General features: G+C 33.5%; 3 protein-coding genes and 1 long non-coding RNA gene across 5 annotated transcripts; 3 read left to right on the plus strand and 1 right to left on the minus strand.

The window, feature by feature from the left end:
* The first annotated feature begins 1960 nt into the window (after positions 1-1960).
* Positions 1961-4233, plus strand: LOC130621468 (uncharacterized). Its single transcript, XM_057436754.1, has 5 exons — positions 1961-2451; positions 2799-2989; positions 3137-3203; positions 3355-3591; positions 3776-4233. Exons 1-5 carry the CDS (start codon positions 2403-2405, stop codon positions 4072-4074), a joined length of 843 nt encoding a protein of 280 aa, XP_057292737.1. The 5' UTR covers positions 1961-2402; the 3' UTR covers positions 4075-4233.
* Positions 4234-5135: 902 nt separating this feature from the next.
* LOC130621469 (uncharacterized) lies at positions 5136-5658 on the plus strand. Its single transcript, XR_008980855.1, has 3 exons — positions 5136-5286; positions 5478-5513; positions 5633-5658. It is a non-coding gene; the product is annotated as an uncharacterized LOC130621469 (long non-coding RNA).
* A 279-nt stretch (positions 5659-5937) lies between these two features.
* Positions 5938-10397, plus strand: LOC130621396 (mucin-2-like). Its single transcript, XM_057436681.1, has 9 exons — positions 5938-5950; positions 6077-6261; positions 6591-6693; positions 6783-6998; positions 7124-7390; positions 7941-8099; positions 8373-8852; positions 9182-9208; positions 9578-10397. The coding sequence occupies exons 1-9, from the start codon at positions 5938-5940 to the stop codon at positions 10288-10290; spliced, it is 2163 nt and encodes a 720-aa protein (XP_057292664.1). The 3' UTR covers positions 10291-10397.
* On the minus strand, positions 10085-22286 carry LOC130621464 (helicase POLQ-like). 2 transcript variants are annotated; one of them, XM_057436751.1, is made up of 18 exons: positions 20795-22286; positions 20162-20340; positions 19332-19460; positions 18989-19060; positions 18485-18560; positions 17479-17576; positions 16801-16911; positions 16387-16535; positions 15858-16094; positions 14751-14997; positions 14075-14282; positions 13550-13707; positions 13163-13261; positions 12876-13046; positions 12439-12552; positions 11673-11807; positions 11034-11106; positions 10085-10186 (listed from the first exon to the last, which is right to left on the minus strand). In XM_057436751.1, exons 1-17 carry the CDS (start codon positions 21450-21452, stop codon positions 11035-11037), a joined length of 2913 nt encoding a protein of 970 aa, XP_057292734.1. In that variant the 5' UTR covers positions 21453-22286; the 3' UTR covers positions 10085-10186; position 11034. The 2 variants fall into 2 exon arrangements, with proteins under 2 accessions (XP_057292734.1, XP_057292733.1); XM_057436750.1 differs by lacking the exon at positions 10085-10186 and having other exon boundaries at positions 10405-11106.
* Positions 22287-23979: the final 1693 nt, after the last annotated feature.

Consider the following 23979-nt stretch of genomic DNA (forward strand, 5'->3'; position numbering starts at 1 on the left):
GAATAGTTTTTGTGTTACAAACAGGCAGTTTATGGGTATTACCACAAGAGACTAGCCAAGGGATCCAGCGTCGCACGTTGGCTGCAGATTATGCTAACCTCGTGAACCTTTCTTCGTGTATACTCTTTCTCTTAATAATATTTTTTTAAACCTTGGAGGCGTAGTAACACACAGCGGTAGGACCACTTTGTGCAGATAGGAGAAACGTAGTTGGTCTGAAGTGAAAAAAAACAACCTTCTTTCTATTAAGGTTACAGTTATGATACACGTACTTTGTTAAATTTGATGGAAATAAGTTTTCAAAAGACGTCATTTTCATCCAGCTTCCGGAAAATTTTTCAAAAACTCATTTGCTAGAAAATGTGGTTTATTGTTATTCAATTAATATAAAAAGATATCGAAATTGCCATTTACGACAGCATTTCGTCTTAGTTGAAAATGAAATTAATGTTGTTTTCACTAGCTTTACTCAATATGTATTAATGAAATCGGTATTTAGCACTTTTAAAGGTTTGTCTGATTTTGCAGGGCTCCACATACGCAAACCTACGAATAAAGTCCCATCGGAGTTTAACTCCTTACTCTTTTCAGTCTATCGGATAAAAAACATTTTGTTCTATCTAAGACTCCGCATTTAGAGAAAATCTAAGGTGCGAGATGAGATATTCAAATATATTGTCCCGAACAAATGAGTAACAAGATGTTCGTATTACGTTCCTTGTTAGAAAAATACTAAAACCCGATGAATTGATGTTTTTTTGTTTTGTGGAAAATTTTTGTTTCTAGAATGCATGTCATCTTTTCCTATATAACCGCATCCGTCCAAAGTCCATCACCCAGGCTTAAAACGTTTGTAGGCTCAGGGCTTACATGCAGAGGTTTGCGGTATAAACATACAGCTCTGCTAAGCAAATGGCAATCAAAACCAAGTAATTTTATGTCTATAACCTTCCCTACCGACTCTTTCAACGCAATTCAAAAATAGTTTTAGTTTTCTTTGTCTAAAATAAAAAGCATAAGAGAAAAATATAAATAGTTAGTTAACTAACTATCTTATAATCATGCTGAATGCAGGGAATGTTAGCCAGGATCTAAAAACGTTGTGGCAAAATATTTTTCAGTAACATTATAACAAAAGATTGTAATAAAGAAGTCAAAGGGCTCTTTAAAATTGACACTAGCACATAGATTATTGTCCAAAGATAATCAACTAAAGTTTCAAGTTCTACCCACCAATCAAAAAAGAAAAAGGCTTGTATATAAATTGGCGTATTAAAATCAATCCATTTTAAAAAAGAAACTTGCTCTAATGATAAATCCACAATACGATCAAAGGGCCAACAGCTACTCGTATACAATTTTGCGCACAGACAGACAAAATGCAGGTGTTATTGCTACCCCACTGAACACGTTTCATCTTTTTTTGGTAATTTTATTTTGGCATGTACAATGCAACATATTTTTTGGCAACACTACAATGTTAATTTAATATTATTTTTCAATTTATATAACTTGACACCTTTTCCTTTTAGACAAAATTAAGTTTGAATATTGATTTAAATGCTTGTATAATAATCATTGTTTCGTGTTCATAATCAATTTTATCCCACAACGAAGCACTTCCGTGGTCTCATCCGATTTATCATTTCCCATTCGGATACTTTATAAGTTTAATTGAAGCAATTAAGAAGTAAGGCCAACATGTCAAAAGTATATAAAGCCACGAAATTTTAATTGATTAAATCAAGAAGAAGAACTGGAATACACAGTATAATTTAATCTAACAAAATTATATTAATTTATTTATTTATTGACAGAAAATATATATTTGGTGAGTTTATATATATATATATATATTTCCTTCGTTTTAGGACTTCATCTTAAGGGGTTTTTTAAAATGCTAAGAAGTAAAGCGTATTTTAAAAACCATAGAGTTATTTTTTTCTAAAAGGCAGAACGAAAAATCTTTTCGAAAAAGCTACTATTTTTTATGTAATTAGAATTGAGCATAAGCGCCAATTATTAATTGCTGGCAGCCACATGAAGTTTTTAATGGAGAGCTGACATTAGTCCATTACATTCGTATTATCATAGCAAATCTGATGCTTGATTATAGAGCTGTTTTTTTTAGTTTTTTTTTAAATATTTTCATCAAACTTTCTGACGAATTTTATTTCATTTTCATTTTAAAGAGGAAAATACTTTTTGATCTGCACCTAATAACTCAAGGCACGAAATGTACACAAACGCCGAGTTTTTTTCTCGATTTCTTTTATGTGTTAGGATTGGCTATGATATTGGGTCTTCCAGCTAGTCTTTGATAACAAACTTTAACTCATGTTTTTTCTTAACCTTCATTTTAGTAAACTATTTCCTGTTTAGACTAAATACACTCTGCTCCGATGTCACAAAAAACATTGCTGTTGTTTTTTGCATTGGCGCTATGTACAGGTATATAAAGGATCTTCGTTATTTGATTCACGTTAGAATTTTATAATGATAGCTTCATTTTAATAATAACTGGTCAAAACATTCCATTCGATTAACAAAATTATACTTGTCATGTTACTCAGTCTTATTGCATAATTGAAATCCCTCATTAACTCAATAAGCAAGAAATATAGCTATTTCTGAAAACAGAGTTATAAAAACTTCATGTTGTTCATCAAGAGATTTACGATAACATCAAAGCAAAACCACATATTTTGGTTTAATCACGTCACTGGTCTCATTAAATTTATTCTGATGTCGTTTTCATTATTTCCTAAACATCCCAACCATGCTTTTCTTAATTATAGATGCGTCCGTTATCTCATATGAATGTCGTCATGGTAACTATCAAACATTAGGCGAGCAAAGCCGACTTTTCACGTCTGATGACATTATGTCGACGATAAACGATGCTAATTTGGAAGCGGGCTGGTACCGTTTTGAAGGAGCTGGGGTGCAAATGAAAGAAGGTTTCGAAGATGTTACTTCAAATAAAACAGTACGATGAAACATCCTTTCCTTCTGAAAATAAAAGTACCAAATGAAAGAATATTAGTAGAGCTGCTTTTTCACTTGAAATTCAAACTTTAAAAAAATATCATTTAAATAAGCTGTTTAACTCAAAAACTTTGCTGCCTCTCTTTAGGAACTTTACCCATGCGGTGGAGAACTGGTATTTTCACTCGTAAATCCTCATCCAAAAGTAAATGACGGTATGTACTTCAGAAAGTCTTCTTCGTATTCCTTTAATAAGATACAGCTTAATGTAAAGCAATGTTCACACTGAGTCACCATCTGCATATTTCGTAACGAATGAACGCGAACTTGCATTTATACTATTCTCATCAATAATATTTTTATCAGGAATCGTTCGAAATGTTGTGCAAGGCTGCATGTTCAAAAGCGTTTGTATGGAAACATGTAAATGGACACCGATATGTGATTCGAAACTTGAGGCAGACATAATGGTCAGAAATTGCGGTGATTTTCACGTTTACTTTCTGAGTGGAGCAAAACTCCTGGGAACAGATCAACCAAAGATGCCAAACAGTCCAACTCGTGGCGTTTATTGCAGTGACAATATGCGCACTAACACTGAAGGTGCGTAAATCCTTATTATCCATGCAATTTTGGCTCTGATCTACGCTTTCCCATGACATATGATGTATTTCATCATAACTTTGCCATGTTTATCATTAAAGATTGCAATTCTCTTCATATGAATCCTAGAAGTTAGAAAGGAGCATCATAGGTGACTAATAATGCACGTTATTTCTTCTTTCAGTATCGCCAAGACTAGAATGTCGAACCTACGTCAATCTTACAGACTCCACTAGGTTATGGGAAGCAAATGACGTTAAACCAGACTATGCGCGTTTTCCTCAGGATCCCCTTTTTACAAATCAATGGACAAGAATGCTAACCAATGACTATCAAGACATGTCACTTGTTGAAGGGTGTCCATCAGTGGTGACAGATCATGCTAAATACAAGGGCACCCCTCCATGTGGTGCTCTCTATAGAGGTTGGCTTTCTCAAAGACATCCGAAATACTCTGGTGGTAAGTCAGTTGTATCAAGCTAAATACAATACAAATAGCAATCAATTACATTGCAAATGAAAAAGTGTTTTTGTGAAAGTTCTTTTCTTGTCCTTCGAAGTATGACGCACGTTTATTCAGCACAAAATAATTAGCAGCAATGCGTATGGATACTTGGATACGAACAAAAGAAAAGCAAACTAACATACAAATATTTCTTAGGAATACTGGATATGGAAATGTGTTTTTCCACTCCCACTTCCTGTGACTGTATTGCATCATCACATATAAGTGTTATCAACTGTGGAGACTTTTACATTTACAAGAGACGTCAATTTCCACGACGAGAAGCGAGGGCTTGCACAGCCATCGGCGTCACAGGTATGTTGTTTTCTTTGTTGGTGTCATTCAGGACCACGATTACTGTACTTTAGATGATTGATGAGAATCCAGGTAAAAACTAATACCTCCTACCTAATGAGGAAGGCAACATATTATTTAACTGTCTAAAGCACTAATAAATTTTGGCTTAAAAAATATACATATGAAAAATATATCTCGCAGGCCTAAATTTGTTTTTTAATTTTCCAAAACTCGTAAGGATTATCAGGCATAGATATTTTGAAAAAAACGAATCACCCGAAAACACGTTTTTTTATGATTTGTCAAAAGTTTTTATAAAACTTAATGAGTCTAAATATAACAACTGACACCTTTGCGTAATGAAATATACCCATTTGTCTGGTACTCTTTTCGCTTACTTCTGCATCATTCTTCAGAACCTACGGTTACCTTACCTACTGAATATATACGTAGCAATACGCTATGTGGTAACGAACTGAAAATAATCGATGATACACGATATTGGTCTGGAATGAATTACCCTTCTAAAGTACAGTGTGACGTCAAATACCATCAAGCTTGTCACTTCGAGTCTACTTCTGGAAAAAGTCTTAAAATTCAAGAAGGATGCCCAATGGCTGACCCTGCATTTTTGACTGGCAGATGTCAATCTAATAATGCATTATGGTTGGATGGAGAGCATCCCACAGTTGAAATGGGACCAACTCCACGTTATGTGTGTTTACATTCAGTCCGAAAAGATGCAAGTTTGGAGCATATGCAAGCAAGAAACTACAGCTCTTGTCAATGCTTAGAAAGAGAGCTCATCATGGTACAAAACTGTGAATCTCATTACACATATGAACTCAATCCTCTTCCAGATTGTAAAGGAAGATACTGTGTAGAAACCAAAGGTAAAATTTAATTTGGAATTTCAGTCTGAGAGTAAACCCTGGTAGATTTTCACAGAGTTGTAATGCTAACATGGAATATACGGAGACACGTAGGAATTCAGAGGGAGAAATGTCATATTGTCTACTATAGACATAAACTAAACTGAAAAAAGAAGTACTTGATCTATATATTATTTTTTATTAATTTTTAGACGGTTCAATGCCACAATTACCAGAATCTAAACCAGGTAAATTAATTACCAATATTTAATTTCTTCATAAAAAAAGACAATTACTTGTTACTGTATTAAAAACTTCCTGCTAATTCTTACACAAAAATACTAAACAATATTTTTTTTGCGTTTAGAAGTTACCGAGGATGAAAACGCATGCCAAGGTAAGACAATAACTCATTACAGCAAAAATTAAAAACAAGGCCGTCTTCGTATTGTATAAAATATATTTATGATTCAAATAAAGCTATGACAAGCTCGCTTAAAAGCCCCCTTTTAATACTTTTTTCAAAAAAATAACGCCTCTGTAAGACACTCCCTTTTAACACACGTTCACTTTACTGCCCTCAGTTATAAGCTCCCTAAAAAGCAAATGATTTAACACCGCAGGTTTTTCTTCAAAACATTTCAATAATTTCATTTTAAAGATTCTGTTCAAATGTCTTTTTCAGGCTTTTATGAAAAATAAAAAATTAAGAATACAGAACAAATAAATAAAACATTAAAAGTGGGAAAGTGGAAATAAATATTTTCGCACTTTATTTTGTTTTTCAATTTTAATTTTACATTTTACACAGTTGCCAATGAGATTCCATTTGAGTGTCAAGTTGGAAATTATCAAACATTACAAGGAGATCATAGATTATTTACTTCAAGAAACTCTCCGTTTGATGACTCGCAATTAGCAACTGGCTGGTACAGGTTTAAAGATGGTCAACAAATGAAAGAAGACCAAAATATCCCTAAAGAACTTGGTCTCTCGGTGAGTGTCAATGATTTTGAGATCGCATAAAGTGAAAGTGATCCAAAAAAAATTTACTATTCTAAACGGAAGGAAGTTTTACCATAAGTAGCTTAACATAAAAAAATTAGAGCGCTTCCTGTAGTTTGTATATATATAGCAAGATTCAAATAATTTTCCGTTTGTGTATCTCCGTACTTAAAATCTTTAAAATTCACTTTTTCCCAGTGATAATATGCAGCAATATAAATAAAGATTTACATTTAAAAAAGTATCATTTATATTTATAATTGCTGAAATTTCGTAGATACGCAAATTTATCTGTAGTACATTGTCTACTTGGATTTTAGATTCAATTGTCCCAGTGTGGATCAACATACTTTCGAGATTTTAATTTCCAAATGACATCATTGACGTATACGTTAAAACAACCCCATCCGAAACAAGAAGACGGTAAGAAATAAAAAATTTTTCTCACCTTCCTCGTTTATCCATTATCTATTTAAGGCTATAACACATATACTACTTTATCTTTATTATAGGGCTGGTTAAGAGAGACATGAGTGTATGCCAATATGCCGGAAGATCAACTACACAACTCTTAAGGAGAATATGCGAAGATTCAGCAACATATGTTCGGAACTGTGGAGATTTTCATGTTTACTATCTCTCACCAGCACGCAAAGAGATAAACAGTTTGTTAAGACCGCGTAAAAGTGGTACATATTGTGCAGAAAACATGATGACAAAACCTGAAGGTACGTGTTCTTTTAACCAGTAACCTATTGTACAAAATCCCAAGCTTACATGTGTTGAACACCATTATCAAATCTTACGAAAATCCATTAGGAAATTCAATACTTATTATCTACTTATTTTCTAGAAATGCCAAGAATGGAATGTAGCCGATATGTGAATGTTACAGACAATGGTAGGTATTGGGATAGTTATGGACCATTGTCGTCTCAATGCGGTGACGTCAACCACACTACACAGTGGAGTAGATTCATCACGGATAGCATTACTGATGCAATGATTCCTGAAGGTTGCCCATCAATGTCATCAAGCAAGAATATCTCTCTGAAAAATGTTCCATGTGGTGCTGTATATAGAGGATGGGTTAATGGTCAACATCCAGCTGCAGGAGAAGGTAATGTTGTTGACTGCTTGAAATATATAGTAAAGTATAAAAAAAGAAACAATTATATTTATAAAAGTACGTACAATAAAAAATAAATATTGGTAACATCAGTTGCCTTATTTATGCGTGGCTAACAACCGGAAACAATTTTCAAACGTTTTTTTATATTAGTGATACAAGCAAAAACAAATTTTAGATTACTGTTAAAAACACTAACTAGTGTTAGTAACTCTTTAAATTTTTTCTTCTATCTTCAAAATGATGTTCGCAAATGAAGTTCGTCGCATGGACAATAACGTCTGCAAAATAGTCGTTGTACAACGATAACAGGTTCTTGTCGGTGTTGTTATCTTGGGCACTGATCGTATCATGCAAAAAAAAAAGAAGTATTTGCAGCCCGTTAACTTGTTTGTAGTGTTATAACTAGTTTTTTTGGTTTATTATGATTGTTATCACGCCATTATGTGGATAAGTGTATGGTGTGCGCTTGGAGAAAATAGAAGTAATTTGTGGTAGGCAATACAGCACATTGTAATGGCAATTCAAATGTTCATTATAGGCGTTAAGAAACTCAGTATGTGCTTCTCTGAATCTTCCACATGCAAATGTCAAGCAACGACAGACATCAGTGTTATTAATTGTGGAGATTTTTACGTTTACAAAAGAGGTGAACTTCCCCTATGTAGGGCGAAAGCTTGTACTGTTCCGAAACCAAAAGGTAATTTTTTAATTTCCTTGTTTTTTGAGCAGACTAGTTCTTGCGGTCTAATAGGAAAGAAGGTGAGAATAGGTAGTGAAGTTGAAACAAACAGTAGAGGTGGAAATTCTTAGAAACTGGTGAAAAGATTTTCTCTATCTTTTTTAATCTTATCAAATCGACCATAAATTGGAAAGCTAGAAGCGGTCACAGGAGTTTTGGGCTACCTCAATAAAATTGAGAGTAATAAGTATATATTTCAGAAATTAGATAAAAAATTGGGACTTTTTTTAGTACTGACACCACCAGCTACTACAGCAAACCCAAAAGAAGGGCACATGAAACAGTTAAATTTATGCGCTAAATACTCAACAATAATTGATGATACCAGGTCAGTAACAGATATGAACCCTGCATTTAAGCAGTGCGACCTCAAATTTACAACACCTGTTAGATTTGTTTCAACAAAAGGAGAATACTTGAAGCTAAATGAAGATTGCAGCTCTAACAACATAACATTTCCTATTGGTCGATGCAATTCTGATATTGTTACATGGTTAAATACCCCACACCCAAAAGTTGAAGATGGTGTTATCGCTGGTACCGTTTGTTCGAATTTACTCGCTTACCCACATCCATCAGCGTTTGTAGGTTTTACACCTTGCCAGTGCAATCAAGTAAAACACATTTTGATTCAAAACTGTTCAACGTTTTATGTGTACATGCTGGAGCCATACAGTAGGTGTTCGTCGCGGTATTGTCTGCAAGAAACAGGTGAGTTCGCTTCATTGATTGGAGTCTCTTCTTTCCTAACTTTACCAAGCGTTATTAACGCTAAAATAACCAGTGGTTGGGCTAATAATGAAATCTTCAGATGAGAATAAAAATGTTAAATATAGAAAATATTCTAATATTAGATAATAGTGAAAAGAAATATATAATAGTAAAATGCCTTCCTATATTTCTAGTGAGTCAGTGTACATTTACTCTTACATTCAATATTGCACAATCACCTTTCTAATTTCAGGATAGATTTTGACTAACGTTAGATTTTACTATTCTCTCCAAAATTCGTCTAAATGAGTGAAACTTTTGTTTTTTAGGAAAATTTAACACCAGCAGTAACACAGGTAAGCTCATCAAGGTTTTTTTTAAGATAAAACATACGCATTTTATTCAATGAATAAATATGAGAATACTTAAGTATGCATGCATCAGAATGTTTGAAAATAGAAAACAAATATAAAATACAGGGTTTATGTTTATTTTAAAATTTCACTTTTAAGTTTTAACTGAAAAATAAGCCTGCCCGCAATATATATCGAACTATCAGGACGCTTTATTCGCCAAATACTGCTTGTTGTTATGTATGTATTAAACAGACCCTAAATGCCTGTTTTTATTTCTTTGCCTCAATGTACATGTTTACTCGGAGACGATTATTTGTTTGAGTATATTCAACAAGATAAGATCATAATCTATGTTAAAATAAATAAACCACTCAAATATTACAGAAAATAAAATTTCGTTTTGTTTAGAAACTTGCATACCTGTTCCGACAAAGCAAACAACTACCACCACAACCCCACCTTCGTCGTCTACAACCACAACAACTCAACAACCATCCACTAGTACAACTACAACTACAACCACAACAACTCAACCACCAACAACCACAACCTCGACAACCACTACGACTCAACCACCAACAACCACAACCACGGCAACCACTACGCAACCATCACCAACAACCACAACCACTACGCAACCGCCACCAACAACCACAACCTCGACAACCACCACGCAACCGCCACCAACAACCACAACCTCGACAACCACTACGCAACCGCCACCAACAACCACAACCTCGACAACCACTACGCAACCGCCACCAACTACCACAACCTCCACAACCACCACGCAACCGCCGCCACCAACCACAACCTCGACAACCACTACGCAACCGCCGCCACCAACCACAACCACTACGCAACCGCCGCCACCAACCACAACCACTACGCAGGCGCCACCGACAACAGAAGCAGAAAGCGACTGTGACAGCAATTTTTGTGCCAGTTCCACAAATCCTCAAACGTACAACTATCATCCTACAAATAACAAAAAGTTTTATGTTTGTGTTGGAGCTAGGACCTTCTGTCGTGACTGTCCTGCAGGTACAGTTTGGAAGGGTGCATTCTGTGGATTCGCATAAAGAAAATATCGCGTTCGATTACAATATATAAAGCAGGAAACAGCAAAGTTCTTTCTTTATAAATCTCATCTTTTGTTTGTAATTATTCATTAATTTGAAAGAATAAAAACGCACTAACAATATTGGGCAGAACAGTTGCTGTTTTTTGTGGAATGGAAAAAACTCGAATTCCATTCCATGTCATTGTAAATTAATGTGTTTCTATAAAAAAATATTTAACCTTAAGTCGATCGATCGCAAAACTGACATAAGATAGTTTTCTTTATTTTAACACAGCCAGGAAAAATCAACATTTTAGCATCGGTATCAGTTTTAAAACATTTAGCTGAAGACCTCTATAGAGCAAACAAAAATATTCGTCCCAAACATTATAGTTTAAGAGGCGTTTCCCCATACTGTAGTTAGACTATGCGTCGCTGAAAGAGTTGCTAACCTCCACAAAGTAGCAAGTAAAACAAGTGACTAGCTATAATGACGTTCTTTAACATATGGTCATCAAAATTCACAGATCCCCCTTAGGCAGGTACTATATTTGGTCCAATGCATTTTGAACGTTGTTTATATAATCTGGAAAAAGCAACGCCCAATTGACACATTTCGCCAACTTTGTTAAGTTGCTAAAGAATTACCGTTGACTTCAAATTTAACATGGGTGTAGCTAGTCAAGGAAAAATGTTTATGTCGATAGTATAGCGATACGTTTATATATATACATATATATAAAAAAATAAATTAAAATATACATTAATTCTTTGGAGCAGCTGAAATTTCTTCTGCTTCTTCTCTCAATGTCTCTATTTTTTCTTGCAGTAACATCTATAAGAACATATCATTTCACATATCGCAGCAACAAAAGCAGTTAAATTTCCCCGATGTTAACTTTCTATATCTAGTACTTTTTCCGATTTTAATCCGGACAGTACTTCGTTTTTATTAGCAATAAATTTGCTAGTTTTGTTTAAATGTTTTACCCCAATTTCCAACTCTAATATGGAAATAAAAATGGCAGAACATGCTAGAACGAATCGGTTGTTTGTAAAGTTTAAAAGAAAATTCGCAAAATATATTAGGACTTACCAACTTCGCAAAAATTTAATTTTATTTTCAAATAAAATTCTCTCGAAAATTAGTTCTCGCAAAAAATTATTTAATTATTTGCACTATCTGCCCATTCGCCACACCTTGGCTTGTAAAATTTAAATACTTGCGAAATTTCTTATTTAAAAAGGCCTGTCCACTATTGAACATTTTCTTGGCCTAAAATCAGCAACAACCGAAGGTTTATTTGTCAAACCTTTTTCGCAATTACTGACTTTGCTTGAATTTTTTTTCAGTGGAAACCACGTTTTAAGAAAAAAGAGGCCTTAAATTAATTTACTCACCTGCGCGGATGATATAATTAATTGAGCTTGTCTGCGAGATAGATACTCAACATCTGACGTTAACTTTTTAGCTTCAACCCAGGCGATATCTTGTAACGTTTTATAGCCACTTTTAAACAATTGACGAGCGCGTGCCTATGAAAAATTGTGAGATATAGCGGTGAAAAGAAACCAAGTAAGAATGACACATTTCAATTTGATCCTTAGGAAGTTTCCGTACGTACGTCACAACTTCTGGTATAGCGCTTAGTCAGAATGCAGACAAAATGCGATGCGTACGACAAGTCGATCTGATCTAGTCAACCAGCCTTTATGTGCATACTTTGAGTCTTTAAAAGGAGAAAAGCTAGTAGTAACAGTGCTGTTCACCTTAAGGAGGGTACAGGCGAGAAGTTTTGCTTGAATTTAGCTTAATCGGAGAGTTAGGTAGGCTTTTAAACCTACACTGCATATGAAATATAGTTTTTGAAACTGTCTTCACTTCTTCAGCGTGCATTAAAGGTTAGGATTGGAACCACAATGTAAAATGACTTACTCATCTCAATTTTTGAATAAAGCGCTTGCACAGGGCACAAAGACGCTGCAGATTTCACGCAGTCATTTCAAGTTTGAAGCAATGTTATTTGTCGTAGTTGAAAGGTCTTATTTATCTCATTTAATACGCCAAAGCTTACATATAGGTGCGTGGTATTTTGTGACAAAAGTGTAAAATGATACAACTTTAGAGTTTCTTACATTTTGTAATGACATAACAACCATATTTTACCTGTTTTACTCCTGGTATATCTAACAAAGGTGCCAATTCTAAACTGTTTGTATGGGTTAATTTATCAACCAGAACTTGAAACAGTAACTTGAATGACCAAAACTCAGGAAGCTCCTAAAATCGAGATTAAATTTTCATGAGCTACGCCCAAGGAATGTTTTACGCTTATCAGATATACTCATTGGTTTGGCTTAACAAAATAAAATATTACAATTGACATAAGGAATAAAAAAAATGCTAGGAAAACACGATGTATTTTTAGATTATTAAGCCCTTCTCACTTTGAGCAATAATATAATGTGCATGGACTATTATTTATGTTTGAACTAGAATACATCATTGTTTGCACTATTGAGCCTTCGCTTGACTAAATCGCACCGCGTAAATCTTCGCACACGCCTGCCGTACGCGAGATCACAAATCAAATTTCACCACACCTCTGTAAAATGTATCAGCAACGAGGCAAAAGAAATAGCTGATGACAACAAATTCTGAAGAAAACCTCTCGCAACGTTATAAACATCAGCTATTTGCCAAACTGACTTTTTCTTCATCAGCTGGAACAGCATCATGGTGAGGTAGAAACGCTTGTATACAAATTCGTCTACCTTAAAAAAATATGTGAACAATATTTTATAGCATCAACAAATATTGAAAAGAAACTTCATCACATATCCCTAAATCAAATCATTTTTTATTAAATCTTGTTAAACAGACAGCATACCTTTGAGCATCTTTGTCCGACAGCTTTCCTGCAGAGGACGCTTTCTGTAATACCAATCGCCTCGGCTGCTTTCATCTCATTCTCACTCAATTTACCTACCTATAAAGAGATTTTGCAAACAAACGTCTTAACCTACGTTTGTAAGAATCTTTAGGCCAGGTTTTATTCGGGTTCGAGATTGGGTATGAAGGGGTGAGTTTCAATCCTGCATGAAGGAAAGAGAGGGTGATCAAACATCATCAACCTCTAACTCGTAACAGAATTCCGTGATAGTAATGAGATTTGACAATAAAAAATGCGTTCAAAAATTAGTGAAGCATTGTTTTTTTTGCTGACGTAAGCATATTTAACATAACATTGGTAACAATTTCTTAGTGACTATATTACCTGTTGGTAGAAGATCATCCAATTCAAATATACACCATCTACTTGATCAATAGGTGTGGCTAAGTACAGCAGGTGCAGTTCGCTTGTTAAGACCAACCCTGTTTGGGCGCATTGGAATTGTTCATATATAAACGGAGCACGGTCAATATCGATGCAACCTACGTATTAAACACATAAACATAACTACATATTTGTTTACCAAGAGAAGTAGAAATTACGCAAAAACATCCTTTATATGGATTAAATATTTCATAGCATCTAAAATATTTAGGATTTTTGCGAAATGTTAGGTTAATTTCTTCGCTTTGCCCTGTAGTGCTGAAATCCAGATCCATAAAGTTTACTGAGCCAGTTTACTGACTGTGATTGTAATTTTAGCGTTCCATTTATTTGTAAGGTAAGAAAAGAGTAACATCAGAAAATACCTGTTTTTAACATTTAACAAAAGTTGGAACTTTAGTAAAAAGCAAGGGTATAATCATACAAATGAACATTATTGCAGAAATAATAAGAGAAAACACTTGCCTTTTAAGCTAGCCTTTCCTAATCCAGTTGTTTCAAGAGTATTTACACCTTTTTTGTCAACTCTTTCCACCACCAAACCAAGTTTTATCAGTTCTTTCACCTCCTTTCGTATTTTATCCATTACACAAAAGCTCTTTTCTCCCTTGTTTTGTACATGAAACAGAGTGGTGGAAACAAACGATTGAATGTCAATATCAGAGGTGCAAATCTACAGGGAAGGAAAGATTAATGTTTGATAAACGTGCAATTCATAGCGCCCTGGTGGTGTTTTCAACTCCCAACAAAAGGAGTTTTTAAACTGTCTAACAACTTTTAAAATTAGGCCCCATCCTCTTATCTTAGGGAGGAAAAGTAGGCAAATGATTGGTAAGCCTTTATGTAAAACACAATTTGTGTTTTTGTCCAAAAAAAAGTTAATATGGCTTGAATCTTTACCGGTCTTACGCTGCATTTATTCTTTTGACTGATCTCTGTTCAAACCATTTACAATCAAACAACTTATGGCAGAACGTGGCAAATTATCTAGAAAAGCACTAGAGAATAAAAACCAGGCTTCATTTAATAAAAAAACCCACAAAAAACAACTACAATTCCTCATATACTTAAAAGTCAAAGATTTCAGATTTGACCTAGTAAAAATGGAACATTATATCACAATTATTACTTAGCAACATACTTTTAGTCCAAGTAAAGACAACATCAGTTCCCTCAAGCCTTTACCATCTTGGTAGAATAAACTACTTGTACAGTTGCCAATTAATCCACCCAATAACACCTTTGCTTTTATTTTATCTTTGGGCTGCAGAATCAATATACTTTCGCCTGAACTATCAATACCAGCACGACCAGCTCGACCGACCATTTGTTTATATTGGCTGGGTAGCATGAATTTATTTCCAACATATGGTGAACGTAAGATTACCCTTAAAGAAAAGAATCAACAGCAAATAGATTGGGATCAACAAAATGACAGACGGCAGTCATAGTGGCTAATATATTTAGAAAAGATTATTTTTAGGGCTTTCTAACATTGTTTTTTTTCAATTTTTGGGGAACATTTTTCATGGTATACTATATATATATTAGGAACACTGTAAGGTCTTTTTTTACCATAATTTAAAAATATTTTTTTATCACATTCTTATAAAGAAAATTCTTAGCTTTTTAACGATATAACAAAACCTGTAAAATTTTGTTAAATTTAGGAAAAATATTTTTTCACAACAAACTGACTATGAGTGAATTTAAAGTATTTAAGGATTTGAATAGGAAAGAAAAAAAATCAAATAAAAACACCGGGGGTTGATGAAAATATATGAAGTTTATTTGCGATTTCCAACATTGTGCTCCTCACACTTCGGGCAAAAAATATGCTTTTGTTTATTTCGAAGTTTTTGCCCCCGGAATTTAAAAATGAGATGTTTAGAAGAGGAAAAGTATGTTTCCCGACATAAAAATCCAAAATTTTCCTTTTAACAAAATAATCAAGACTAAACAAGAGGATATTAATTTAATAACTGTGTTTCAAGTACTTTAGGCATTGGACTTGTTTTGTCTTTAGCGTTTTTCTTTATTGTGTTAAAAAGAAAAAAAAACACTACACTTCGCGATTAAAATAAGCATACTCAAAGACATTACAGAATAGTTACAAAGTTTTTGTCTTTAGCAGACATGAGGACAGAGGTTCATTTTGCAAGGATTAATGTTGTCTCTTTTTATCTATTTGTTTCTGCTTTCAAAATATGTATTCTTAAGAAGTTCAAAAAAATTTTTTTTTTTTTACCTTTTGGCAGGTAAATTAACCCCTGCTGCTAACGTCGATGTACAACACAGCAAACACAAAATACCAGTAGAATAAGCATCTTCGATTAATTTTCGTTCATCCATGGTCAACCCACTATGGTGGTATGCAATACCAAATGGAATTGCAGTTCGTAAAGTCTTACAAACACCATTAACAGTGCTATGAATAGTCTTCATTAACTGCATTCTTTCAACACTTTTTACTTCTGTGTACTGGCTGAAATGAAACATCAACTTTAGTGTGTCCTACTGCGTTTATTCTAAATACATGGCAGATGCCCAATCAGTCAGAAAGTAGTTAGTCTAAAAACGAGGAAAGAAGAGCGGCAAGGAGATTCATCACGCTAAGGGGGTAAATTTTAGCGAGCATTAATTTTTCCCAGATGCATTCTCATATTCAATTCTTATTACTACACTCATTGTGAACAAAAAAGTGATTTTTTTCATCAATCTCATTGCAGCTTAACTTGTAAACAAACCCGAATGATTTGTTGTTCACAGCTACTTACCGTGGCAAACTCCTGGCAAGCATCAGTGCCACATTCTCGCAATTTTTTTTAGTTGGACAAAATATCAAACACGAATTCTCGGGTATTACTTCCATTACTAAAGGTAAAACAAAATCGGGATCTTTGGATGATATAGAAGCATTTAAGCCCTAAACAAAGAAATGACATCCATACACCAGCATCAATTAAGGATTTCAAAACTTATCAATTCATCTTAACTTTGCTTATAAGCTTTAACAGCTTATATTTTATGCTTCATTGAAGAAGAAGAAACTTTGTGTGCTGAGTCAAAAGGTATACAAGAAATCCGCTTATGCCTATATGCTTCACACTTATGTCTATAAGGTGTTGCACTGCTTGCATAAATTGCTAATGTGCTCAAATTAAGATTAGAGGTATTCTAACGCAACTCACTGTTGGGAATGCAACAGTCCTAACAGGTCTGCATAATTCTTCGTCTGTTTTGCTTTCAGGAAAAACCTGATATACTGTATCTTTTATTTTCACATATTCTGTTAACTGAACCTAAATGGACGAAAAAAATAACAATACGATACATACAAAACACGTTTTAACATGGATGGATTTTAAAAAACTGTCCATGAAAATACAAAGTCATACACATGGTGAGTAATAACAACAAAAAAGTCCTTATCATGATCAATTGATCGATGTCTGTCTCAAATGCATACCTATTCCAATTTTCTAAAGAGCTGTCAGTGACTGCATAAGCTCCTACTCTAAGTAATGACGAAAAACAAAATTTTGAAGTTAAGTACCTAGTGTCCTACAATTCTGTTTTAGCTGTTCTTTCCTTCAAACAACTAAACTAATAAATTTGCTGTATTTGACAAAGTTGGTAACCACAAATGCGTGCACTCTAAAATCATTTATTAGATCATTTGACACTTGTCAGTCTTTTAATTCAATTGCAGTTTCTAATTTTTAAAGAAGACATATAGCTAAGGATGTGTAAAGTTTAAATATCTCAAGAGGTTTACTAGAAGAAGTGGGGAGGGAGTAGGCGGCTTAGTAAAAGGAGAAGTATGAAAAGGAAGGTGCTAGAGTACAGTTACTAAAAAAATAACTTACTGGTCTAAAATTATTTGTATAAACTTCAGCTTTAAGGAATTGCTGAATTTCATTGACATTCCCCAACGTTGCACTCATTCCAATAATTTGAACAGTAGCTAAAGAAAGATTCACAAGAACAGTATTGCTGGAGAAAAACTGAAAGTAATAATTTCCTGCATGCTAGTGTGGCTATATTTTTTATCAACAAGTTACGAATGTGGTGACATGGCCATGAACTACAATCCTGTTCAGGAAATTCTTGGGAAAAAATGCTAAATTTTAAAGATTGTTCTACAAACAATCATTAACATTCTTATTAGCCCTATACGCACGTTGAACTTGTCAATGTTCACAAATGGAGTTAGGACTTAGGATCTTAGGTTATTTTTGTTAAATCCGAAACTTTAAACTATTCTATTTCTTGCTGACGTCAGCATGGTCTATTTCCTGGACCTTCGCAGGCCGTTGCATTAATTTTTTTATCATGACAGTGCAGAAAGTGTGGCTAGCAGACTAAGAAAAAATTAGCAAAATAAATAAACTGAAGAAGGTGTTCGTTACTGTGAGAAAGCCTTCACTAGCATAAAAGGCATGCTAGAATTTAAAAAATTCATGATTCATGATGAGTAAAAAAAAGGATACACCTCTAAATATCTGTGACCTTCACGATAGCAATATCCTCAAGTTTCCAGATGCTGCGAATACAGCATACTTTAGTGGAAACAGTTTTGTATGCTAAATTCTAATTAAAAAATAGCTTTACTTGCACGTATTGTGTGAACAAATTGAAGAAAAACTTAGGACTTACTTTGTTGTGTTCTTAGTTTTGACCTTTAATTCCCTCAGTCACAGTTAAAAATAAAGGTTCTATTTTAATAGATTTTCAGGACTGTAAAGTGGGAAGTTTATTAAAATAAAAAGCAAAATTTACCAAATTTTTTCTAAAATACAATGAAATTTGAAAAAGGATATCCAAACTGTCCCAAACCCTATTTTTAGATGAAAAAAAATTATAAGAACTTACGGTACTTGAATAAAACTTTGGACAGCAATATTTCTAAAAGTGCACCACGGCCGCCACCTTCTCCAATCATATGCAACTGGAAAAAAATTAAGGTCACAACATTAACTGTAAACCAAAAAGCACATTAGTTTATCAAAAAAATGCAATATTTTTTGGACTACGGGTTATACACGGTAAACAATACTGTTGTGAAATAAAAAAGTGGATAAAACATATGAATGTGTGAATGTGTGAGTAAAGACGAAAAAAAAGCAAAGCATTCTTAAACAAATAGGATAAAGGCCATCTAAAGCTTAATAATGAAACGACTTTAGTGCATGCTATTATCAACTTCCACCTAATCTTTGTTTTTTTTAAATCTTACATGTTTATAGAATTCATTAGTATTTAAAATACACAGATAGGCTTTGTTTGCAATAAGTTCATCAAATATTTCTCCGTGCAAGCCGATGACTAGTATACATTTTTTTTCCTAAGTCTGCCTCCAGGCACATCAACAATTACCTCGTCAATGACAACCATTCCTAGTTCTTCTGTTCTTTCCAAATCAATTAAACTATTTATGATTGCATTTGCCTAAACACAATACAAAAACTAACATTATATTTATTGATGATGTCTCAAATGGTAAATACAGGCTATATACAAAAAAAATTTAACCAGACAGTAAAACTAATTTTCAAGATAAACAAAGCTAGTCCGATATTTTTTATCGCACAAACATAAGAAAATAAAGGTTGCTTAGAGTAAAAAAAAGAACATATGGATGGATTTAGTAGACCCATAAAATTTCTTGAAGATTATAAAAGTGATTAATAGTAACAACTGCACTAAAATATATACATACCTTTTCAATTGTGCCAATATAGACTGATCTTTTATTTCTTCGTTTTTTCGGGGGTATAGAGCCTTTACTTGCAGCATATTCTTCAATGTGAAATCCTAACTGTACTGCAAATGGTGATAAATCTCTTACCTAAAAAATTCAACAATGGTAAGACATGTAATAATGAAATTGTATTATTCAACAACAAACTGAGAGTCAGATTACACAATGTTAAATTTTCTATATAAAAAACGCAAAGTGGATGTTTTTATTTTCCTTTGATGCAGTTTAAGAGCTGCTGATTTGTTACGACATGATGTCAATGCATTTTAGACTGACGTCAAAGCATTTAATAATATAAGTAAAGCCAATGCATTGTAGTTATAACTTCGAGGCAAAATAGCTTGGCAACGAGATGGTCATGTCAGTTATTTTTCACCAGGCCAGTAACTTGGGATTGCATGGGTTAATGACTTTATAAAAACTATTCAAACACCAATATCTCTTGAACTGTACATCCACAGCATATGATCCAATATATTTCCTGATCAGCATTTCAAGCTCTATGCATAACTGTCAAACAAATTTTTAAAACAAAATTTTGGTATGAAGCCTTACCAGAAATGGCATATAATCGTATACCCCACTTGTTTTTAGTACGAAATAATAAAGACGCAGAAGTAGAAAAAAATGCAACCCCGCACCACCACAATGAAATAAACTTATTTAAGGTATTTTATTTGGCCCCTGAGACTGAACTTCATGTCAAATAAATAGCCTGTAAACAACTACAGTCTGATCCATTCTAACTGGAAAACCTATTTAATTACTGTTTCAGATAAAATCTATACCTTCTCCTGTACAATGGACACATATGGCAACACTAGAATAACATTCTTTTGATTCACCAGAAGTTCCTTCATTATGAGTATCTCTGCAACTAATGTTTTTCCACCACTTGTTGGTAAAGAGTATATCAGATTTTGACGCTGAAATACAGCTTGCAAGCATAGACAATCATGTTGCCAATCTGACAAAAACAAATTATATGGATGTAAAAAGCAGATACACAAGCATTACAACAGATTATTTAAATATACTTGCCTCCCCTGCCTAGAAAAACAATAAAAATTTTGGTTAATTGTATGTGCATATGCTAAATATCAACACTGAGTCCTTAAATTTGGAACAGAACTAAATGAGAAAGGATCCTTGTTTCATTTAGTCCACTTACATTAGTATATCATAAAATTGTAACGACAGCTTTCCTGCAAGAAAAAACCATATAACGTTTTCGGTCTATAATTCCTTTCATATTTCAAATTACATGCACGGATTTAGGACTGTCTGCATTTTATATGCGCATTAACTGTGTGGTTTTTTTACTTATCAATTCAGGCTTTACATTTTATCAAAATACAAGCCTGAGACATGTCACCACGTGCCTATGTAGAACCTTATTAATCTCAGTGCATAAAACTTACCATATAACTGGTTTATTCCTCTAGTTTGTGTTAAGACTTGCTTAACATTCATTGGCAGACTGTAAAATGTATTTTCAGGATATGATTGTATTGTACGTGATTGTATTATCCCTGTCACGTCAAGATTTGCTAGCATTTCGTCATCTGCATCAGTGTCTTCAAAAAAATTTGATTTAATGGTATTATCAAGGATTATTCTGATTTTTGAAAGGCTTTTATTAAACTCATTTGCAAAGCATTGAGTAAAATTGTCTGAGTCAGTATTTTCATCTCTGGTAGCCTTGCACTTATCAACTTCAATTATTGTTTTTGAAAGTAAAACATCAAATTTACTTGTTTCCATACAAACACTCTTTGTATCAGAGAAAACGCTCTCATTTATTTGGTATAAAGTGCTCCTATCACTGTCACATGAGCTGTCTAATTTCCTCTTGGAAGCACACACTTTCTTTTTAACTCTTCGCCTTATTTTATTTTTGGAATTTGATAGTGAATTTACACTTTCGCAGTCTCTTGCAGGAGTGCTTTGGGAGACGTGGTGAAATTCTGTAACTGCAGTATTAAGAGGATCACAATCTTCAGAAACAGACTCTAAGTCCAAAGATTCTAATAAGTCTTGCTCTAATATCGTATTTTTATCTGCTGCTGGTCTATCCATACTGAACTCTTTTTGTCTTGTATATTAATAAAGTATATATTGATTAAAGATTCTAAAAAAACTCCAATGTTTACACTGCACATCCAATACTTAATTGGCAGGTGACATCTAAACTGAAGGGTCAATGTCCATAATCATGATACTACGAGAAACGTTCAATGGATTATGTTAGTTATTGTCACGCTTTCAATGATTCTTATGTGGCAATTCAAAACTTTGCAAAAGCATAAAAAATGCAAAGTCAATAAATATGTCAATTTTTTTGGTAACATATAAGGTTGTTTGAGAAGCTTTTCAGGATTGTTGTCGCAATGTTGTGCAATTAATTTGATTCGCCTATGGTAGATTTTTTTTATAATAAGTAAATAGCTAAATCAAGGTTTTTTTTAAAAGTTACACATCTTTTTTTTTGAAATTAAGAGAATGATTACAGAGCTATTGTTTAAACTAAAGATTTCAGCATTTTTTCTTCTACCATTACCCCTGCTGCAGCTATAGCAACTGCAACGGAAGATTTGCATGTTTTTTTCTTTGTTATTCATTGTGAAAAGAGAGTTTTTGAAAAACTTATACATTTTATTTTAATTATACATTTTTATCTTAATTAATATGTAGACAGGCATATTATCTGCAACTAAACTTTTTTTCTTACAAATAAACCGTCCATTCAAGCTTACCATGTATTTTATCCTTAAAACATCACCTAAAAAATTGTTCTGTAATTTAGCAAACTTAGACATTAAGTATTAAGATCAGTGAAGCCATTGCATTGCATTTTTTAATTTTAAAGGGAACCCAAGGTATAAAATGATGTTGGACTTTCAGAGCTCAAAAAGTTGGTTAACAATTTTTCTTTTAATTTTTTAAAAAGCTTTTTTCGTTCTCCAGATAATCACATATAAAGAATTTCAGATTTAATTATGCTTTATAAATTATGATGCCATATTTAAATAATAGTAAATTTGACATTTCCTGTCATCAGTAATTTTAGACCTGATGCATTTAAACTTTATCAATGCATAGATATTGTAAGATGAATTGATTAACGTAATTTTTTTGCTTAAATGACACTTGTTTGCTCGCCCCAGATCTCTTAAATTTTTTCCAATGACTTAATAACTCAGGATTTGCAATTTCGTTTGCAATAAAATTGTCTGCATATAGGCTTGTATATGTCCTATATGTTTACTCACAAAATTTGATTGCAAACCGACATGCAGATCCTAAGTTACAGGGTTGTCAGCAAAAAATTAAGAGGAAAAGCAAAAAAGTGTGTGAAGAGCTTTTTAAAAAATTTAAAAAAACTTGTAAACTAACTTTTCAAACTCTATAATATATATAAGTCTAACAACATTTTATATCTTGGGTTCCCCTCAAGGCTAAATAACTTGAAAACGAGTGGAAATAACTGACATCATCTCCTGACCTGGGTCACCGATTTCGAAAGAGACAGGTAAAAAACATCATCAGAAAACCTTTAAATCACCATATCCCTTCAATTGCTCGTCAAAAGCACATTATCCTATACATTTTCTTGATCAGCATTTTAAGTTCCACAGGAGCAAGTAAACAAATTTCTAAAAAAAAATTTAATGGCAGATCTTTGTTATTTCATTTTTGCCTAAGTACTTTTTCCAAAGGCCTTATCGACTAGTTTATGCACATTAGAATCTATTATTTGGGACTTGGTTCTGGTGTTCAAAAATAATTGCTGAAGGTTGTTTCTGCAAAACTAAAAAACGTTTCTCAGGCTGGGTGAATGTTTTTTAATGAAATGTACATTTAAAATGTGAGTATGGATGCTGCCCCTAAAAGACAGTTTACAGTAGTCATCCATATGTAAAGATTAATTTGTGTGCTTTAATGTTTAATTTGTCTACCTAGAAAGAATGAAATCTTTTTTTAGCCAATTTCTTCTGTTCAAAATATTATTATTAAGACTTTACATAAGCTACATAATTATTAATTATTAAATGTAGATGAACACCTTCTGACAGTTTAGGGAAAACTGGTAAACGCAGGATCCAGGAAAGGCAGTATATATAATATTTTGTCAAAAATGTAGTGTGTAGGTGGTATGTATTGTATTTCTGTCACTTTTCAATGAACAAATCCTGTAAATAATTTTAAAAATTACCTGAAACAATTTTGTTGAATATAGAATTTTCTTTCAGATTAATAAACTTGGAAATATTTATTTTGCTGAGAAACGGTATGGAAAATGCCCAATTTGGTATGGGTTAAGTTGCTGGGGGTCTTATACATATCTACACATTTAAAGTTTCAATGCACTTGCTTTTCAAGCTGAATGGGCCCAGTGATGACAGTGACAGAGATTCAACATGGCCGAGTGAATGTTACCATAGCCCCGGGTTAACCCAAGCCATGTGATGGAAATTGGAGAGATTGAACACTGTGTGGGGCATTGGATGTTGCCGGGAGTTGCTAGAAGAGCGCAGGCCCCAATTGGGTTTGCGTATAGCTCAAAATGAGCATTAAATACCCTAGGACTCTCCTCCTAAGCCAT

This window comes from Hydractinia symbiolongicarpus, chromosome 12, assembly GCF_029227915.1.
Source record: "Hydractinia symbiolongicarpus strain clone_291-10 chromosome 12, HSymV2.1, whole genome shotgun sequence".
NCBI lineage: Eukaryota > Metazoa > Cnidaria > Hydrozoa > Anthoathecata > Hydractiniidae > Hydractinia > Hydractinia symbiolongicarpus.

Bases quoted from the DNA above. Each gene is read 5' to 3' on its own strand.
- LOC130621468 (XM_057436754.1), top strand. From the start codon at position 2,403: ATGTCACAAAAAACATTGCTGTTGTTTTTTGCATTGGCGCTATGTACA. The intron at 2,452-2,798 runs GTATATAAAGGA...TCTTAATTATAG, and splicing joins TGCATTGGCGCTATGTACAG to ATGCGTCCGTTATCTCATAT. The intron at 3,592-3,775 runs GTGCGTAAATCC...TTCTTCTTTCAG, and splicing joins TATGCGCACTAACACTGAAG to TATCGCCAAGACTAGAATGT.
- LOC130621396 (XM_057436681.1), top strand. The intron at 6,262-6,590 runs GTGAGTGTCAAT...CTTGGATTTTAG, and splicing joins CTAAAGAACTTGGTCTCTCG to ATTCAATTGTCCCAGTGTGG. The intron at 8,853-9,181 runs GTGAGTTCGCTT...TTTGTTTTTTAG, and splicing joins GTATTGTCTGCAAGAAACAG to GAAAATTTAACACCAGCAGT.
- LOC130621464 (XM_057436751.1), bottom strand. From the start codon at position 21,452: ATGGATAGACCAGCAGCAGATAAAAATACGATATTAGAGCAAGACTTA. The intron at 13,047-13,162 runs GTATGCTGTCTG...TATTTTTTTAAG, and splicing joins TCGGACAAAGATGCTCAAAG to GTAGACGAATTTGTATACAA. The intron at 12,553-12,875 runs GTGTGGTGAAAT...TCTCGATTTTAG, and splicing joins TGCTGATACATTTTACAGAG to GAGCTTCCTGAGTTTTGGTC.